The following is a 19,007-nucleotide window of genomic DNA, read 5'->3' as shown; positions in this document are numbered from 1 at the left end:
AATATCCTTGAACTAGTTTCTAGTTGCATATAACATTTCCGTGCATTTAGATTATGGAAAATATTTTTCTTTATTTTTTTAAACTGTATTATATTAGATTTTCCCCCCAAAAGTAAAAATTGCAAGCAAACATTATTTCAGTATTTCTGTTTAAAAATTGCATGCAATTCCTGAGTTCTAATTGTTTCTACCAATTTATTTATTTATTTATTTATTAATTATTATTATTTATTATTTTATTTTGTAAGCGTATACTGCAAACAAAACAGGGGATATTTCTTTAATATATATATATATATATATATTCCACAGCAAGTAATGTTTTTAACTACATAAATGCTATTATTTTCACACTAACCGGATTTACACTAATTAAGCAATTTTAGTTCATTTGAAAACATTGTTACTGTTTAATAAATACAATAAATAATATAAATAAATAATAAAATAATACATAAAATCTAAAAGATGAAAATAGTTGATAATAAACTATACTATAATTATTGAGTCCTGATAAATAATGATATCAATCTAACAATTATATGTAAAAAATAAATACAAATAAAACGTAAATAGTTAATAATATACTATGCCATATTATTTGAGTGCTGAAATCTTAACCTGTATGATTTACAAATATGTTTCATCTGCATAATATTATATGCAGTTATTATAATTATATATGAATTATAAAAACGGCACTAGTTTGTCTTAACATATGTAATCATTTATTTGTTTACGGTCATGAAAACCTGTTAAAGTGAGTGCAAGACAACTTTTTAGGTGAAAGTATACTAGAAATAAAAAAAAAACTAAGAAACTAAGTGTAAAAGAATTAACTGATGGGGTTAAAAACATGTTTAAGGGGTCATTTTTTTATTATTCTGCTGGACATTCTGCTAAATATTCTGTTAATGAATGAATGGCAGAATTTTAATGCGGTGCTGAATTATTCCTGTAAGCAGACATCAAAAAGCAGAAGTTAAGGATCGAGGCTGATGCATCCGCAGCAAATCTCAAGATCTACGCACAGAGGAGGATTAGATATTAATCCCATTTTATTCAATTTAACACAGAGTAAAAGCAGAATCATTTTCATTTGGAATATTTAAAGGCAATCTGTTTAAAATAGACCAGAACGCCCCATTTCTCCTCTCCTCTCTTTTGAATTAAGCGCTCGCAGCTATGAAATACCTCATATCTTCTTCTGGTGTCCTTCTTTAAACGCTCTCTGGCACTTTATTAAAAAGTTGTACCTTGCAGTGGGTGTCCATGTTTACAGCGACCTTGATTCCAGATCTTTTCAAGCCTCAAACTGAACCAAAAACTAATGTGCAATATTACAATGCACTGTTTGATACCTCAATGTCATTTTATGCTTTTAGATGTAAATAAAAAATAACTGAGCTAAAATAGCATTACTACTGAAATCAACTACTCTCACAATGCATTGCAAAATTCAAGTAAATCAAATAAAAACTACGGTGCAAATGAAACCAATTACTGGAACTATTCATAATGCATTTTTGAATACCCTGCATTTAGATACTTTTAATTAAAAAGGTGCAAAAGTGTGACTTCAAATTGCAAGATGCACCGAAAAATTATGTAGTCCTATCAAAACCTGCTGTGCATTGTAAACCTACTGGCTTGAAATATCTGTTTCATGATGCATGTTGCAATACCTTTATGTCTTTTAGTGCATTTGGATGCCGTGGCTCCTCAGTCAACACAGATCAGATCAGTTCAGACGTCAGAACGCACAGTGACACAACCTTTCCATCGGCCATCAATCAAAGCTCTCCACTCATAGTACAACAAGCCTGCACGCCACAAACACGTGTACCTTCATGTCATTCAGGATTATTACAAAGCAGCACTCATGCAGAACTAAAGCCTGGATCCTGAAGTCACCCAAAAAGTTCAACATTGTTCTACTGCCGCCTGCTCCGTTATTTCCTTCCGAAAATGCAAATCTCTTGTGAATGCTATGGTGCCGCCAGCTTTGTGTGTCTATTATCTGACACCGGCAGAAACCGTATGGGTGAAGCATTCAAAGGGGTTCTGCACATTTCCTCTAAAACCACGGTTAGACATCTGTTGCACAACACCAACATGCATCATATTATTTTTGCATGCATCTGAAGAGGTCTGAAACTGTGGGCAAAGCGTAAATATTTAAAACCTTACTCTGGCTCTCACAAATGGAGGAAGGGAAGAGATGCATTTGGTTTAATTATTCACAGATATAGCTTTACTCCAAACAAACAAGAGACAGAGTGAAAAAAAAAGTTTTCTATGCTGCATTTCACTTAAAATAGACACCATGAACGAGTCGTGCATGTAATTTGACCCTTTAATGCATCAAATACAGCCACAGAATACATATTTCAAACTTTTTTTGAAAAACAAACATAGATAGACAAAAGCAATACTCATTCTGGAGTGATTTCAGATTAATGTGATTAGCAGGAGGTGTTTAGTCCCTCTCTGTGGCTCATCTCGGGGTTAGCCAGCTTCGAGCATATATAGTGTGGATAATATGCAAGCAAATGTGACTTGGCTTCGACAGCGCGCTAAAGGCCTCGAGTATCAGCGAAGCCACTGGAGAGAAAGAAAGAAAGAAAGAGAGGCGGAAAATGACAAAGGCGGTAAGTGAAAATGAATATGCCTGGGGCTCGTCCGTGATTACTTTTTTTTATGATTATTGCTGAATTCTCTGTGGCGGAGTGGTACGACAGCGCAGCTTATTAGATCAGTTGTTCACACATCTACACGTCGAGTTTGCTGGAAAGCGACTGCACGCAACATGTGGTTAGATTAGCTCTGTCTGCTGCGGGACAATTAGCTCGGTTACGTTCGGCCGGTCACTTAAAGCTCTGTGGATGGGAGATGACTGCGGCTCTTTATATCGGATTGAGTTTAATATGAAGCGTGAGCCAGGCCTGGCTTCAGATCCGTGAGCTGTTAATGAACGTACACGAGCAATTAAAAGTTTGCACACGCCTGAAATCAGTTTAGTAAGTGAGGACATCATGCTTACAGTATTTACAAATTTACTATGTTATATTCATTTAGCTATTACATGAATTCATTCATTTATTTATAATTATTTTCCCCTTAAATATTTATTTCATTTCTAAAAATAGCAAATAAAACAAAATAAAGGCAAAATAAAAAAAACAACGAATTCCAAATATTACTAAATATTACTGTATATCAATGACAGTTTTTTTTTTCTTATAATTTATATATTATAATAATTTGTTTTATTTATATTTAAAATTAGCTTTTATTTTTATATCTTCTGTTTTTAATTTTATTTACACTTTTTGTAATTTTTCTGTGTGTTTTTTAAAACTATTTTTATTGGTTATTATTGGTATTTTTATTGGTTATTTAGATCATTTCTGGATTAAAAAATGCATAAAAAAGAAATTTTCCAATTAACGATAGACATTTTTGGGAATAATTACGATTTTCTGAAGGATCATCTGGAGGTAACAATGCTGAAAAAAATCTATTTCATTTTAAAATAACAGGCATTTTCAATTTTAATAATATTTCAACATATTACAAAATCATACTGAATTTTAATCACATATATGCAGCCTTGATAAGCTCAATAGACTTTTTGCAACAACAAAAAAATAGCTGAATTCAATGTATATACAGTAGCAACATAATCTGAAATTAACTTAGCTATTTTTATATAGTTTGGTGTTATATACTCTATAGATTCTCTTATTATGCAGTATTTTTTCATGCACTTAAATGAAAATACACCGGTGTGTTCGTCTGGCCGAGTAACAATGAGTCCATTAATGCTGGTTCGGTCCAGGACCTCAAACATAAGCAGAAAACAAACAGGAACTGCTTGACTAAGCAGAGGCGTTATTTCATTACAGCCGCCGCTGTTCAATGTATAAAACATGAAGTCCACACTTCTTTAATGTGTAATTTGACTGAAAGGTGGAGAAGCCTACAGGGAGCTCATATTTCTCTCTTCTGCGTGTCAATAAGCAGCGAGTGGCTGCCGTCGATGTGCTGAGGAAGCAGGAATTAATTTCAATCAGGAAGTTCACAGCCGTGCAGCGCTGCAGTGATTACATTATTGTAACCTGCATTTAAAAATGCTTTATATCCGCAAACACACACGTAAGAGCTTCGGCTGAGGTGCACCTGATACAAAACACACTGGAGATTATACTAATATAATAATACAGATGCCAACAATGCAGTACTTCTAAAAATACTATGGTACTTCCATTGGATACTCACATTGCAAATGCAAGACTTAAATCATTGTATGCATCTCTTTTGAGCATGTGAATTATGAAAGTGTATTAATAAAAACATGAACAAAATGCACCATGTTTGTTTGGCTTGCATCATGTGGTTTCTCAGCAAGCATCTGCTCAAACTGTTGTTTTGTTGTGACAGTTATTGATCTGAAGGAGAGAACTACTCTCTTTTGGGCTTTGTGTAACAACGCTGAGGATGCAAAATATACTTAGCATTTTGAATTGTGACCTGAAACTAAAACAATGAAAATTTTTTACAATAAAAGTAATTAAATTAATAAATGAGTATAATATAAATATTATATTAAATATACTTATTTTATTTCAGCTAGTAGCAAGGGCAACATTTCTCATTTTTGTTTAGTTTAAGTGCTGAAATAACTAAAACTAAGTAAACTTAAAACTAAAACTTTATTTAAAAACTTCACAGACAAACAAACAAATAAATAAATAAACAAACTAAAATGAAAATGTAACTGAAAATAAATAAATAAATAAATAAATAAATAAATGCATAGTTTCATGTTGGATTTTTTTTTAATGTAATGCGATTTAATTTAATGTTTACATAACTTTGTATTGTTTAATTACTAAATTATTTAAATAACAATTTCTATAGATTAAAACTGTTAAAACATTGCTTATTATTAAATAATATTTTAAGAAATATTTCATATTTCTTATAGTAAAACTACACTAAACATTTTTTTATTTTTTTATTTTTTTATATATATAAAAACTACAATATTTAATATAAAAAACATAAATAAATGAATAAAAACAATAAAAATAACTTAGATACTGGTAGTTTTTTATTAATAATTTCAATTTAGTTTTATTTTTATATTTTCTGTTTTCATTAACATTTTTAATTAAAGTTTTATTTATTCTGTTGTGGATTTTTGTCTTTTTTGTCATTGTATTTATTTTATTTATTTTTGTAAATGTTTATATAGTTTTAACAGTTTTTAATTGCAGTATTAGTTACGTTACTACATCAAGATAAACTAAAAGAGTTTTCATTATTATTATTATTATTATTATTATTATTATTATTATTATTTTGGTTTAGCTAAAATTATTTCAGGTAACTTTTTTCATAGATTCAAAGAACAATAGATTGTACAGATAGCAGTTCAAACATTTCTTATTAATAAATAATATTGAAATGTATTTTAAATTAGAAATTGTTCAAATATTGTTTAGGTTTTAATTTAAATATAATAAGCCTGATCAATGGTATTAAATATAACACTGATCTGAACACACAGTGAACACCAGTTTGATTTCAGAAGCGTATAAATAGCGTGTAACTCTTACCGATAGGAGAGAGCTCGGCCACACTCCCGATGTAAGGACCTTCTAGAAACTTGGGCTCGCTGTCGTTGATGTCCTGGACCTTGATGACGAACTCAGACTCGGGTTCCAGCGGTGCGTCGGTCAGACGGTCTCGTGCCTGAGCTCGTAAGGTGTAGAAGGTCTTCTCCTCTCGGTCCAGACGCTCGGTGGCGTGGATGTCACCCGTGACCTCGTCTATGATGAAGACAGTCCCTGCTCCCTCTCCAGAGATGGTGTACTTTATAGAGCCGTCGCCTTCATCAGAGTCTGAATGGATCTGTGGATTAAAGCAGAGGTCAGGAATCCAGTCTGGATGTGCTGCTGGATACAGTGAGATGTCCTGTATCTGAATAGTATCTGAAGTATCTGAAACACTAAAAAGGTACATTTAAATTGGAATGACGAGAAAACTGAAAATTGCAATGCATAGAAATTAAACGTTCAGACAATGAGGAATTTCATTAGTCCAAGACAAGCTACAAAACATGAAAAAGTACATCATTTTTGACTAATGCCTGTTCACTTCTGATGTAATATAAAGCTATCAGAACCATACTGCAACATACAAAATTCCATTAGATCAGTTTAAGGCAACTCTGTAACTTGAAAATAATTCCATTAAAAAAAAAAAAAAAAAAAAAAAAAAATTATATATATATATATATATATATATATATATATATATATATATATATATATATATATATATATATATATATATATATATATATATATATATATAGAGAGAGAGAGAGAGAGAGAGAGAGAGAGAGAGAGAGAGAGAGGAGTGAAAAACATTGAGAAAATGTCTGGAAAAGTGTGATATTTGCTATTATATACATCATAAAATAATAACAACAATAATAATAATAATAATAATAATAATAATAATAATAATAATAACATTATTATTATAAATAATAGTAATAATAATAATAATAATAATAATAATCACATTATTATTATAAATAATAATAATAATAATAATAATAATAATAATAATAATAATATAGTTTTTTTTTTTTTTTATATATATATATAAAATATCCAGGTCTTTTCTGGACAATAAAACATTTCTTATTAATTAATAATATTTCTAGAAATATTTCACATTTATTACATCACAAACTACTCCTGTTTGTGAAATCAAATTCAATTCTAATTTGGGAATTGTGAATTGCACACCTGTGAGACTTTAAAGCAACATAAAACGCGATGTTTACAAACATACATTTTGCGTAGAGTTTGAATTTAAATTAAAAGCGAATGAGTGAATGGTTTGAGTACACAGCACAGTTCAGTTAAATGGCGAGTTGTCATGATGAATGGCACAATTCCCAGTTTTCCATCCTCTCTTTCCACATTAACTCATTACTATGGCAACCAATGTACGGAACACAGATATTGACTACAAGGCCTGAACAAATGCATTTCATCTGCTACAAAACAAGACAATCCTAGAAAAGTAACACCACAAAAGTAAAGAAGAAACACCCTTATTTACTTCCTAATGCATGTTCCTGCTCTTATTGTGAAAGATTCATTCAGTGATAATTTAATTCCATTCAGAACTGGATGACATTCCATTCCAATTAAATAACTGCACCGGAATTGAATTTGAATTGAGGTAGGAAACAGAATTTAGAATTGCAATTCAAATTTAAATTGTAATGCAATAAATGTGCATTTAAATCTGTCAAATAGCATTATAAATGTCTATTTAGCAGATTAATAAAACTGCATTTATTTATTTAACTAATGTAAATTATTTTGTGTCTGTTTACATATGTAATATAAATATTTGACACACTGATACTTTTGTAATTTTTTTTTATTTAATTATTATTTTAACCCCCCAAAAATTAAAGTATTTAATTTACAGACGGATAAAATAATATTAATTTATATAATAAAAAATAATAATATTGATATGAATAATGTTTCTGTTTTTAAATATTTTAAATATAATAGTTTTAAATAATACTTTAATATTAATAGTATTTCAAATTAAATGTAATATATATATATATATATATATATATATATATATATATATATATATATATATATAAAATGTAATATATGATATATATATATTATAAAGTAACTAAAAACAAAAGTTTTAGCTCATAAAAAAATTTAAAAAGGGTGTAGAAAGCCCTTCAAACTCGAAAGGTTTTTAGGCCTTGCAGACTAATTCATGATGCATACATTTAATTCCTGCCCTGTATTTGTTTTTCTATTAAACATCCTATTTCACACTGAAACGCATCACATTATAGAAGTTTAGTGGGTTGCGAACAACACTTTAAATATATTCTGGTGTCTGGAAAACCGCTAATTCTGTGCTTCAGGTTATGGTCTAAAGTTTGTCTGGGGTTTCTGGAGGGTTGAAGTGTCTTTCACCCAAAGCAATCACTTCTGGCCGACTATAACAATCCTTTCCCTTCATCCCTGGATCAGTAATGAAGCGGTCAGTTCAGAGCTTTAGGGAGGTGGTGCTCCGGAAACACAGACTGCCCGAGGCTCGTTATTTAGAAAAGTCCAGCCTGATGGAGAAGTTTGGAGGCATTCTGGGCTCCAACAAACAAAACAAAGAAACAAATCTAACTTTAAAACTAAACCTCAGCTTAGAGATTTTTTAAACACACAATGATGGTATGTCTAGACGGTTTTCGAGTGGTTTTATTTTCACAAAACCAGACCCAACCAGCAAAAACTCAATAGTTAGTAGTTTCAATAGTTATTATGAGAAGCTCAACTTTACTAAAACTGAGCAACAATAATCAGTTTGGTGCAGATGTTGATATTTTTTATGCAAAAAAAGTTAAATGTAATTCTGATCCTAACTAATGTAAAACAAATCTCAAAAAAAGTCCTAATAAACCTGAAAAGCGCTCTTTCTTGATGATTTTAGAGTGGTTTTGGGCACTTTCCAGTTGGTAAACCCTGCGAATCTAGATCAAATAATCAGAAAATGGTCTTTAAATCTGTTTTCAGCAATATTTTGTATTATTATTATTTTTTATGAGCAGGGAGGTGTTGATGCTGAAACAATGCAATGCAATAAAATGATTATTGAGAGATGGACAAATAAATGCTCCTCAGAAGCCCGATGATCATATTTTATTCTAAGGATAACTTTATAAAAATCAGTAAAGATTTCACTGCAAAAAGACACAAAAGAAAGAAAGAAATCTCAAGAAAATATCTCTGCATTTCATAGGATTTCAGAAGACCTTCAAGATGGTCTGTCTAGAATAGATGCGGTTTAGTTTGAGACCTTGGCAACTTTTAAACCCTGCAAATTTACATCCAACCAGCAAGAAATGGTCTTTAATTCTTGTTTGAGCAGTATTTTAATTTATCAGCATGGAGACATGTACATATAATGCAACAAAGCCCAGTGATCATGTTTGAGACGCACTGATGTCTGTGTGTGTGTGTGTGTGTGTGTCTGTATGTGTGTGTGTCTGTCAGTGTGTGTGTGTGTGTGTGTGTGTGTGTCTGTATGTGTGTGTGTGTCTGTGTGTGTGTGTGTGTGTGTGTGTGTGTGTGTCTGTATGTGTGTGTGTGTCTGTGTGTGTGTGTGTGTGTCAGTCTGTCTGTGTGTGTGTGTGTGTGTGTGTGTGTGTGTGTCTGTGTGTGTCTGTGTGTGTGTGTGTGTGTGTGTGTGTGTGTGTGTCAGTCTGTCTGTGTGTGTGTGTGTGTGTGTGTGTGTGTGTCTGTGTGTGTCTGTGTGTGTGTGTCTGTGTGTGTCTGTGTGTGTGTGTGTGTGTGTGTGTGTGTGTCTGTCAGTCTGTCTGTGTGTGTGTGTGTGTGTCTGTGTGTGTCTGTGTGTGTGTGTGTGTCTGTGTCTGTCAGTCTGTGTGTGTGTATCTGTGTGTGTCTGTGAGTGTGTGTGAGTGTGTCTGTGTGTGTGTGTGTGTGTCTGTGTGTCTGTGTGTGTGTGTGTGTGTGTCTGTCTGTGTGAGTCTGTGTGTGTGTGTGTGTGTGTGTGTGTGTGTCTGTGTCTCTGTGTGTGTGTGTGTGTGTGTGTGTCTGTCAGTCTGTGTGTGTCTGTGTCTGTCAGTCTGTGTGTGTGTATCTGTGTGTGTGTGTGAGTGTGTGTGTGTGTGTGTGTGTGTGTGTGTGTGTCTGTGTGTGTGTGTGTGTGTCTGTCTGTGTGAGTCTGTGTGTGTGTGTGTGTGTGTGTGTGTGTGTGTGTGTGTGTGTGTGTGTCTGTCAGTCTGTGTGTGTGTGTGTGTGTCTGTGTCTCTGTGTGTGTGTGTGTGTGTGTGTGTCTGTATGTGTCTGTGTGTGTGTGTGTGTCTGTGTGTGTCTGTCAGTCTGTGTGTGTGTGTGTGTGTGTGTGTGTGTGTATGTGTGTGTGTCTGTATGTGTCTGTGTGTGTGGTGTGTGTGTGTGTCTGTGTCTGTGTGTCTGTATCTGTGTGTGTGTGTGTGTGTGTCTCTGTGTGTGTGTGTGTGTGTCTGTCAGTCTGTGTGTGTGTGTGTGTGGATAAAGAAGCAAACGTCAGTTGATTATGTCGAGTAAGAGTTCATATGACTGACAATATCAAACTTATTCTTGACATTTATTTGATGAAAAAATAAAAATAAAAATAATATTTCAATGCAAAAAGACTGAAACCAAGGAAACAAACTTCCACATTTCATAGGATTTTCCACTAAAAGTCCAAGATAGTCTAACTAGATGCTTTCAGAGTAGTTTTGAGAGCTTGGCAGCTCTTAAACCCTGCAAATCCAGATCCAACCAGCAGAAAAATAGCTCTTTAATTCAGGTTTGAGCTGTTTTTTATCAGCGGGGAGATGTTGTTGCTGAAAGGCTGATGTGAGCTATTGAAATGCAGAGGTGTCTGCAGCGCTGCAGTGTTGTAATGCTCCGTCGACTGTATCATTTCGGGTTTCTTTAGCTTCAGTCTGTGCCTGTTCCACATTATAATGCGTCTGGAAAGTCTCCTAAACAGCAGTGGACAGAGCGAAATCACCCTCTCCATCATCGACGTGTTAAATATTTGATCAACTCTTAATTAAACAGCAGCTTCTATCACCCCGTGGGGATTTTCATTAGGTATTTGTCGTAAAACATGGGAATAACGCAAGCCGGCCTACAGTATTGCATTTTTTTTTTTTTATCCGCCCTCTTTCCTCATTTCAAATCCTCTCTCAGTCGAATAAAACATGTGCTTGGAAATATCCTCTTTTTCGGTGTATCAATATTTCAACAGTAATAAAAAAAAAACCTCTCTAACAGGAAGACAAAGAAAACTGGCAATATCTGGAGAGCTGGAGGATAAGAAATCCTCCTCCTGTCTGCTCACAGCGAGCGTTTGATCGGAGAACTGAAACACGACGCGCTCCTGGAGTCGTTTAGCGCAAACGGAGATCATATGATCAACATCACATCTGCTGCCTTAATTAGGAACGCAGCACATAATAATCAGATCTGCTGACTCTTCTTGATTTGCTCTGACTCTGCTGTTTCCCCAACTGAAATGAAAGCAGAATAAACACGGCACAGAGAGAAACAGAGATGCATCTTTTTTCCTGTCAAGTGCCGTTATTTAACTTGAGAGGTCAAAAGGTCATGCTGCATTGCTTGCTAATAGCTTTCATCTTTAAAACTCTGCAGCCATTCGCAATATATGATTATTCTGACTTCATTTAATCCCTTAAACCAAATACTAATCACTTTGCAGTCCTCAAGCCGGCTTCATTTCACTACACAGTTTGAGAATACCTGAGGATAAAAACACTACTGCTTCTTTGCTGCCTGCTGTCTACATAGGCATCGTCTAACGGAGATAAGTGACTGTTTGGGAACACTACACAGACGGCAATTAGCACTACACAAAGTAGACTTGGTTCACAATTAATTCCAGCAGAGTTCGTGATTAGATTGTTGATAAACTAATGGTATGATTAGAAAACATAAAAAAATGCACATGCAATTAAACTGGAAAATGTTTTTTTTTTTTCTTTTTTTGAAATTGAACATTTTATCGAACCAAAATAAAAAATATTATCTGATTGCATACATATTTATGATGGGTATCATATTTGATGCATCAGGGCTCACATAGCTTTAAAGCAGTTCAATTGTATTCAAAGTAATGCATAAGAATAGATATTCAATATAAATATTTTAATTAAATATTTACAAAAATATTTGGTGCAGATGCTGATTTATATCGACAGAAACTATCAAATTCTAACTGCTTGTAATGTCAATAAATTAAATCTTTATTACAGTAAAAATGCATATAAATATCAGTCATCACTCTATATCTGCAATAATCTGTTTTAGTAAAATGAGATGTAAATGATCCAAACACAGTGACTGAGAGCTGGAGAAATCAAGGCTCCTCAGAAGATGTGAGACGTTCTGGAGGCTTGTGAAGATCATTCCTCCGCTGAGGAACAGTGAAAGTAAAGCTTCTGGAAACAAACACCTCTCAGGTCACACGCTAACCTGTTAGCCGCTAGTCACAGTGAAGGAGCTAGCCGACACTCCCAATATCTCACCTCTGATGAGCGCCGAAGAAGGAAAAGCTCCAGACACACGGCTCAGAAAGTCCCACTTCCACTAATCTGTTGAAATATCTTTCAAAGCATTTCGGGCTGCAGGTATATTTTATTCCTTATAACTATTTCAAACATACAGTAAAGTTCAAATGTTTGGGGTCGGGAAGATTCTTTTAATGTTTCTGAAAGAAGCTCACTCATCTTTTTTTTTTATTTTTTTTTTAATAAAAAATATAGTACCGTAATATTGCGAAATATGATTACAACTTAAAAAGTTTTTTCAATGTAGATATTTTGCAAAGTGTCATTTATTTCTGTGATGCGCAGCTGTATTTTCAGCATCATTTCTTCAAGCTTTACCTTTCATTACCTTGATCTTCAGAAATCATATTAACATGCTGATTTGCTGCTAACATTTAGGATTACATTTACTTTTATGAATTTAGCAAACACTTTTATCCAATGCGACTTTTGTTTTACCTAACATATGTTCCCCTGGGAATCGAACCCACAACCTTTTGCACTACTAACACAATGCTCTACCATTGAGCCACAGGAACATTATTACCAATGATGATGAATAGTAGGTTCATAGAACAGTATTTATTTGAAAACATTGTTATTTGGTAACATTGTGAATGTCTTTACTGTCAATTATGATCAATTGAATGCATTATTGCTCAATAAGAGCACTAATTTCCAAATAAAAAAAATTAACTTATGCATTTAGCAGACGCTTCTATCCAAAGCGACTCACAGTGCATTCAGGATATCAATTTTTACCAATCATGTGTTCCCAGGGAATCGAACCCCCAACCTTGCGCTTAATAGTGCAATGCTCTACCAATTGAGCTACAGGAACACTCATAAATCTAATACTATCAGCACTATCATCTCTGATCATGAACAATCACTGATAACTTCCAGTGTGGCTTCTGATGAACTTAATTTGTATGGGTCTGATGATTTAACATATTTCTTTGCAGCATGAACAGCAAACAAAACCGTGTGACATTCTCAACAGAGACTTGAGTCTAGACATCTGCACGTCGGGTGACGACGGCCAAACCTCATCAGCAAACACAGGCCTTTTGTTTCGATGAAATCCATTAGCTACAAAACACTCTCTCTCAAGCGAAAGATCAAAACATTAATAATGCATTCATAAAGTTTCGTCTCGCAATCAACATGCAGATTCGACGAACACCTCTGACATTTAAACTATTGCGATTCATGGAAAAAGAGATTTTGCATGAACATCCCAATACATTTTTAACCAGGACTTTTGGCCTGTCAGATGCTTATGAAGCAGAGACGGTATGAAACTAATAATTATTTATCAATTATTCAACTGAGTGAAATGCAGACTATAAAGATGAAACACTTGAAGTAGGATGCAACTTTAATCTGATTCTCAAATTCAATAAGCAGTGTTTGGATCAATTTAGTTCTTTAAAAGGGGGAGAAACATAGTTATTATTGCTAAACAAAACAAAAACTACTACTAATAAATACAAAATAATATTTAGTATTAATGATAATTAATTATTATTTATAATCATTCAATAAATATAATTATTTAAAATAATAGTTATTTTTATTTTTATATTTATAATTATTCAATGCTCATATATTTAATTATTTCATACTTATAATTATTTTTAATAATAATTTAAATAATATTATTTAAATACAATTATTGTTATTAGTAGTAGTAGTATTTTAAATAGTTTCAATAAAATAAAATAATAATGCTAGATTAAAAGTGTACACTAAAGTGCAATTAAAAACTAAGATAACTAATAATTTGAAGCATAAATTAATTAATTCATTCATTAATTATAAATAGTAAAATATAGCAATAATAATAGCAATAATAATAATGACGACAACAAAACAAGATAAAGTATAAGACATTATAATAATAATAATAATAATAATAACAATAATAAATCAATAAAAGCTCATTCAAGAATTAATAAAGAAAACTAAGTATATAAATATATATATAAAATCTAAATAATGATGGGGAAGCAAACTCCCCTATTAATTAAACAGCTCTTCATTTCCAATCCTAACTGTTGAATAAATAATAGTTTGGCTTTAACAATTACTGTATGCCTAAAAAAAAAAAATTCAGATACACAAAAATAATCCTGCGTGAAAGTTTGAATGATTCACTCAAGTCTGCAGGAAATTATTTGCACACGTTGAGACATCTTTGGCATGCGTGTTATGAACGCCGTCTGTTCAGCGTCTCGGCTCTACACGTTCAAATCCTATCAATCAGTGTTCGGCGCTCGTCTGGAGGAGGAGGCTGGCACACTTTCAAAGCGCAGTGGAAATCTTTCCACTTTGCTGCGCTGTCCATATGGCGGGATGTTCTTGTCGGTGTTCGGCGTGTAAAAACTCTCTTTCCACTGTTCATTTGTGCTGCCCTGCTGCCTTTCCCTGCAAAGAGACTTCTAATATTTATCGACTCGAGGTTTACATACGTCTGGACTTCAAGGCTCAGAGTTAGAGGGGGGGAAATGGTGCAGTGGCCTTTTCGCCACTTTCACTCGCTCTTAGAGCTCTTTGCAGAAAAGGGACTGATGCGTAGAATTAACCTTCAGGATGTCCAGGTTTCTCCGACAAGCCTTTTGAGTCGATGCGGTCTGAAAGTCTAATGTAAATAGCAGAAGGTCACCGGAGGATTTTGTGAATACAAGTGCACTTTCCTTGAAGATAAAACGTAAGACATTTGGTGAAGAAAGACTGGGGTCGTAATGAAGCATTATTGGACTTTAAGTTAATGGCTGCAATTAAAGCTATTAAATTAAAAGAACGAACGTGATATTAAAGCCACTCCAGCAGGTGTAGTCTTTATAAAATGTCTTTATTCATCTCACAGGTCAACTCAGCAGGACTCGTTTTTAAAAAGTTCAAACTTTTTGACGATTCTCAACACGAGATGTAATTCAAAATGCATTTTTCCTTCGTAGCATGACATTTCCAAGTGCATTTTTGTGTTTGATTTGCCAGATCTCATGGGGGGGCAGAATGAGAACAGGTGCATAGAAATGCTCTGCATTGTTTAAAAAGTTATTTTTGTGCTATAAAATTTGCACGGTACATTGAATCTCATTAGACTGCAAACATATAGTCAAGCCGTGCAATACAGACACATGAAACCACTTACATAATAATGCAATGGTAAGTGAAATTCATTTTACAAATGTGTTAAAGACAGCTGTCGATGCAGAGGCCAAACGTTTAGAAAAATGATAGTTCATTAGCAGATTAATCACAGGACAGTGTGGGAGTGAGGAAAGAGAAAGAAAGGGATTGTTTTAAATGACCATCACTGGTAAAAGGCAATGGTCATATTTAATTCTATATCTCTCTAATTAAAGTCTATGATACGGTGAGCAATAGACACACAACACTAGCAGATCTATTAATAGTCTGGGCTCACGGCCCGACTGACTTCACAGGGAGCAGTAACTCTGGCTAATTTTATTAATAAAATCATCTCTCTCCAGAATCCCCCTTCCATTTCTCACATCATCCTTTATGGCTCTCATTTAGACATCAGCTCCTCTTTTTCTGGCACACACGCAATCTCTTAATGAATTACTGCATGAGTCGCTTATATCTCTACAACACACTACTACCACAACTAATACAATTACTATATAGCTACACACACAAACACACACACACACACACACACACACACACACACTAAAAACAAAAAAATATCAAGATACTATTGATTCAAGACTAAATTAACTTAAGAGTTGTATTTAATCTGCAATATAATAAAATCTACAATATTTAGCAATACAATTTTTATTATGTATAAAAATGCTACAAAGAGAGTACCATTAACATTTCGAGTCGATGAATGAAGGGAAAATTTATTCATTGCAATGGATTTTTTTTTATTTTTTATATTTGCTATTGAAGTTTAAATATTGACGCTCTCTAGAGATTACAAAACTAATCAGCTAAAAATAATAATAATAATAATAATAACATTAAAAATAACATTAAAATTACTGCAACTTTCAGTATAAATGTTAAGTACTGCAAATGGTTCAAAAACAAGACATCCCATTTTGGTAAACATAGAAAGCATCATAAATACAGTGTCTACTTCAATTATACAAATAACAATAAAAAACATAAAAACTGGTCTAATTTGAATGAAAAATGTAAGACTGATTACCTCTTAGCTGCTAGATAGGTAAACTAGTTCTTTAGATACAGTTTTAACACGTTGACTGCATATTATGAAACTAGCTCCTGTGCTTATTAAAATATGTAAAAGAAAAAGTGATAATATTGTTTAAAATTGTGACATTTTAAATAATTGAAAACTTCTTGCTGGCAAATGGATACAATGGAGTGTTTCTCAAATACGGTATTTTAATGTCATCTAATGATTCGTGTTCAAAATATAAGAATAAAAGTAGAGTTTTTCTTATATAACCTACGTTGAATTACATTTTTATGGTTATCTTTTGTAAATGATGGTAAAAATGCATGATAGTCATTATATTTAGAAAAAAGTAAATAGATAAATAGAAAAAATTCTAATGTATGAAAAAAAACCACTAAATTACTGTATGCTTAACTTCTAGTTAGGGCTGTCACTTTTGAGAAAAATCTAATTCGAACAGATATCGAATATCATGCAATATATTCAAAAATATCCAAATATCTACGTGCCCGCACCCCCGCCATGCATAAAAAAATAAATAAAAAAAAACACCAAACGTGATTTGGCTTTCATTGTGCAGCTATAGACGGTTTCATGGACCTAAGTTAACTTCCAGTCTGTGTTATATCGGTCTGCCTAGCGGTGCCATCTACAAACGCAGTTAAAGTCAAGGTGATGAGTAGACTGAAGTTGTGCTCAGGTGGTTGTGCTGTGGGATGTGTTCCCATACATTTATTTATTTTTGGAGACTCGCCACAATTTTAAAACTGATCGATTTTCAAAAAGGCTTCATTGAATAAACATGAATAACATTACTTACTGCACGTTTAATAATAATAATTCCTTACATTTATATGTTTAAATATCCAAACGAGGCACAGGTGTTTTTATATCGCTGTATTTCTGAAAGAAAGACTTGAATGTTATATGCCTGTGAGTGTGAGTGTACCAGCTCTGCTTCGTTTACAGCTGTTACTGGGGAAACCTCTATTTCTCGCGCTTTATGTCTTTGCTTTAAAACATCTCCTGCTGGCAAAGAATGAATTTGCATTTTCATTAAGTCCGCCCGATCCACGCAGCAAACATATTTTGTTTGTTATCAAAAAATATAACAAACTAAAGTCTAGAAGGACTTGGCTGTTGTTATTGATTCTATTTGGAAGTCTACTGGAAGTTAAGTTAGGTCCACAAAAGTGCTCATGAGCAGTAACATTTGTTTATGTTGTTGCCATTGAAACCGTCTATAGATTTTCTCCTGCATAGAAAAATAAGCACTAAGCATGCAACCAAAAACATGTTCTGCAGTCCTACCTTTCCGACGTAAAGCGGCTCTGTCCCGGTGTATTCCTCCACGACGAAGAACTGATTCCACACCCATCCCCTCTTCACCCGTTCATGGGACATCGGCCATGGCTCCGGACGTCTTCCCATCATCCCAACACTAGTCCTTATGGTCTGAGCGGACAGCCATCCGCAGCACTGCATGATTCCCAGAGTCACTGCCAAAACCTGAGCTCCTGCTCTCCAGTGGGGAGCCATGTTTGAAAACGCTCTGGTCTCTACATGGGGCAGAAGTCAGAAACTCGTTCAAGATGAAGCTTTCCACCCAACCGCCTGATTGCTTGAGAAAAGCTCCTTGACTCCGGGGTTGAGGAAGGTAAACGAGAGTTTGCCGCTGCTCAATGAAACTATAAATCCAATAGGTTTTTGGTCATCACAGAGGCCACCGGGTCCTCAAGAGGGCATTTAAGAGGAATCTTTCTTAGAAAGATGAAGCCGTTTCAGTGACACACAGCTATAACTCCTCTGTTTGATATCTATGTTGGGTTTCTCAATGACAGATTCCAATCACAAAGCCATTGAAGTCCTATCTGTGCTCGAGTTGAGTTTTAAGTTGAACAGCTACTGGATGAAACTGCAAACATGTTCAAAAAAGACAAAAAAATGATGTTTTATCGTTCAATCTTGGCAATCCCATTGTGTGTCTGGAAATTTATGAATGCTCCATGCTAACTGCTTTAACAAAAAGGGTGTATTCCAACCATTTTGCATGCTTCAAATCCCAAAGACAAAAAAAGCAATCCTCAATTTTTCATAAATGCAAGATGTTACTCAAAATCAGAGGCATTATTATCCCAATCTAGATCCATGTGTCACGGTACTTCGTGACCTGCAGGGTTGAGAGTTTGACATGGGTGAGTTCATGTTGACCTCAACATCTGATCACCTGTAACAGAGCAAAGATAACCAATTAGAAAAGCAAAATACTTTATTTAAAGGGAAAAGGCACTAAATGGAAACTTATAGATCAGTGTGCAGCTTTGAAAACTTTTTAAGTGACGTCACATCACTTAAAAAGGATCCAGTTGCAATACATCAATAATGGAAAAGCTGTATCGATCCTTGACTTCTTGTTATGGCGTTCTCTTTCTTGTTAAACAAATACATAATTCAATACATGCCACAGTGAATTTGCCATCCCCTCCGACACACAAAATGCTTTTAAAGCATTCACGGATCTAAACTCTTTGATTTTCTCCTGGATTCCACAGGACTGCAGCAAGAAAACACACCTTCATTTAGGTGATCTACCTGAAAAACATTTCTCAAAGCTGAAACCTTGTGATCAGC

General features: G+C 33.8%; 1 protein-coding gene across 1 annotated transcript in view; it reads right to left on the bottom strand.

The window, feature by feature from the left end:
- LOC127960289 (cadherin-22-like) overlaps positions 1-19,007 on the bottom strand; it is a 172,097-nt gene that overhangs the window by 68,363 nt on the left and 84,727 nt on the right. Inside the window, exons 2-3 of the mRNA XM_052559927.1 lie at positions 17,688-18,603; positions 5,625-5,919 (exon numbers count right to left, since the gene is read on the bottom strand). Of these exons, the coding sequence (XP_052415887.1) occupies positions 5,625-5,919; positions 17,688-17,915 (523 nt within the window). The 5' untranslated portion in view covers positions 17,916-18,603. The remainder of the gene's footprint in view (positions 1-5,624; positions 5,920-17,687; positions 18,604-19,007) is intronic.

The sequence above is a fragment of the Carassius gibelio genome, chromosome B6 (assembly GCF_023724105.1).
Source record: "Carassius gibelio isolate Cgi1373 ecotype wild population from Czech Republic chromosome B6, carGib1.2-hapl.c, whole genome shotgun sequence".
In the NCBI taxonomy this organism is placed as follows: Eukaryota; Metazoa; Chordata; class Actinopteri; order Cypriniformes; family Cyprinidae; genus Carassius; species Carassius gibelio.
Note: the sequence above shows the minus strand (reverse complement) of the source record. Positions and strands in the feature narration are given on the sequence as shown.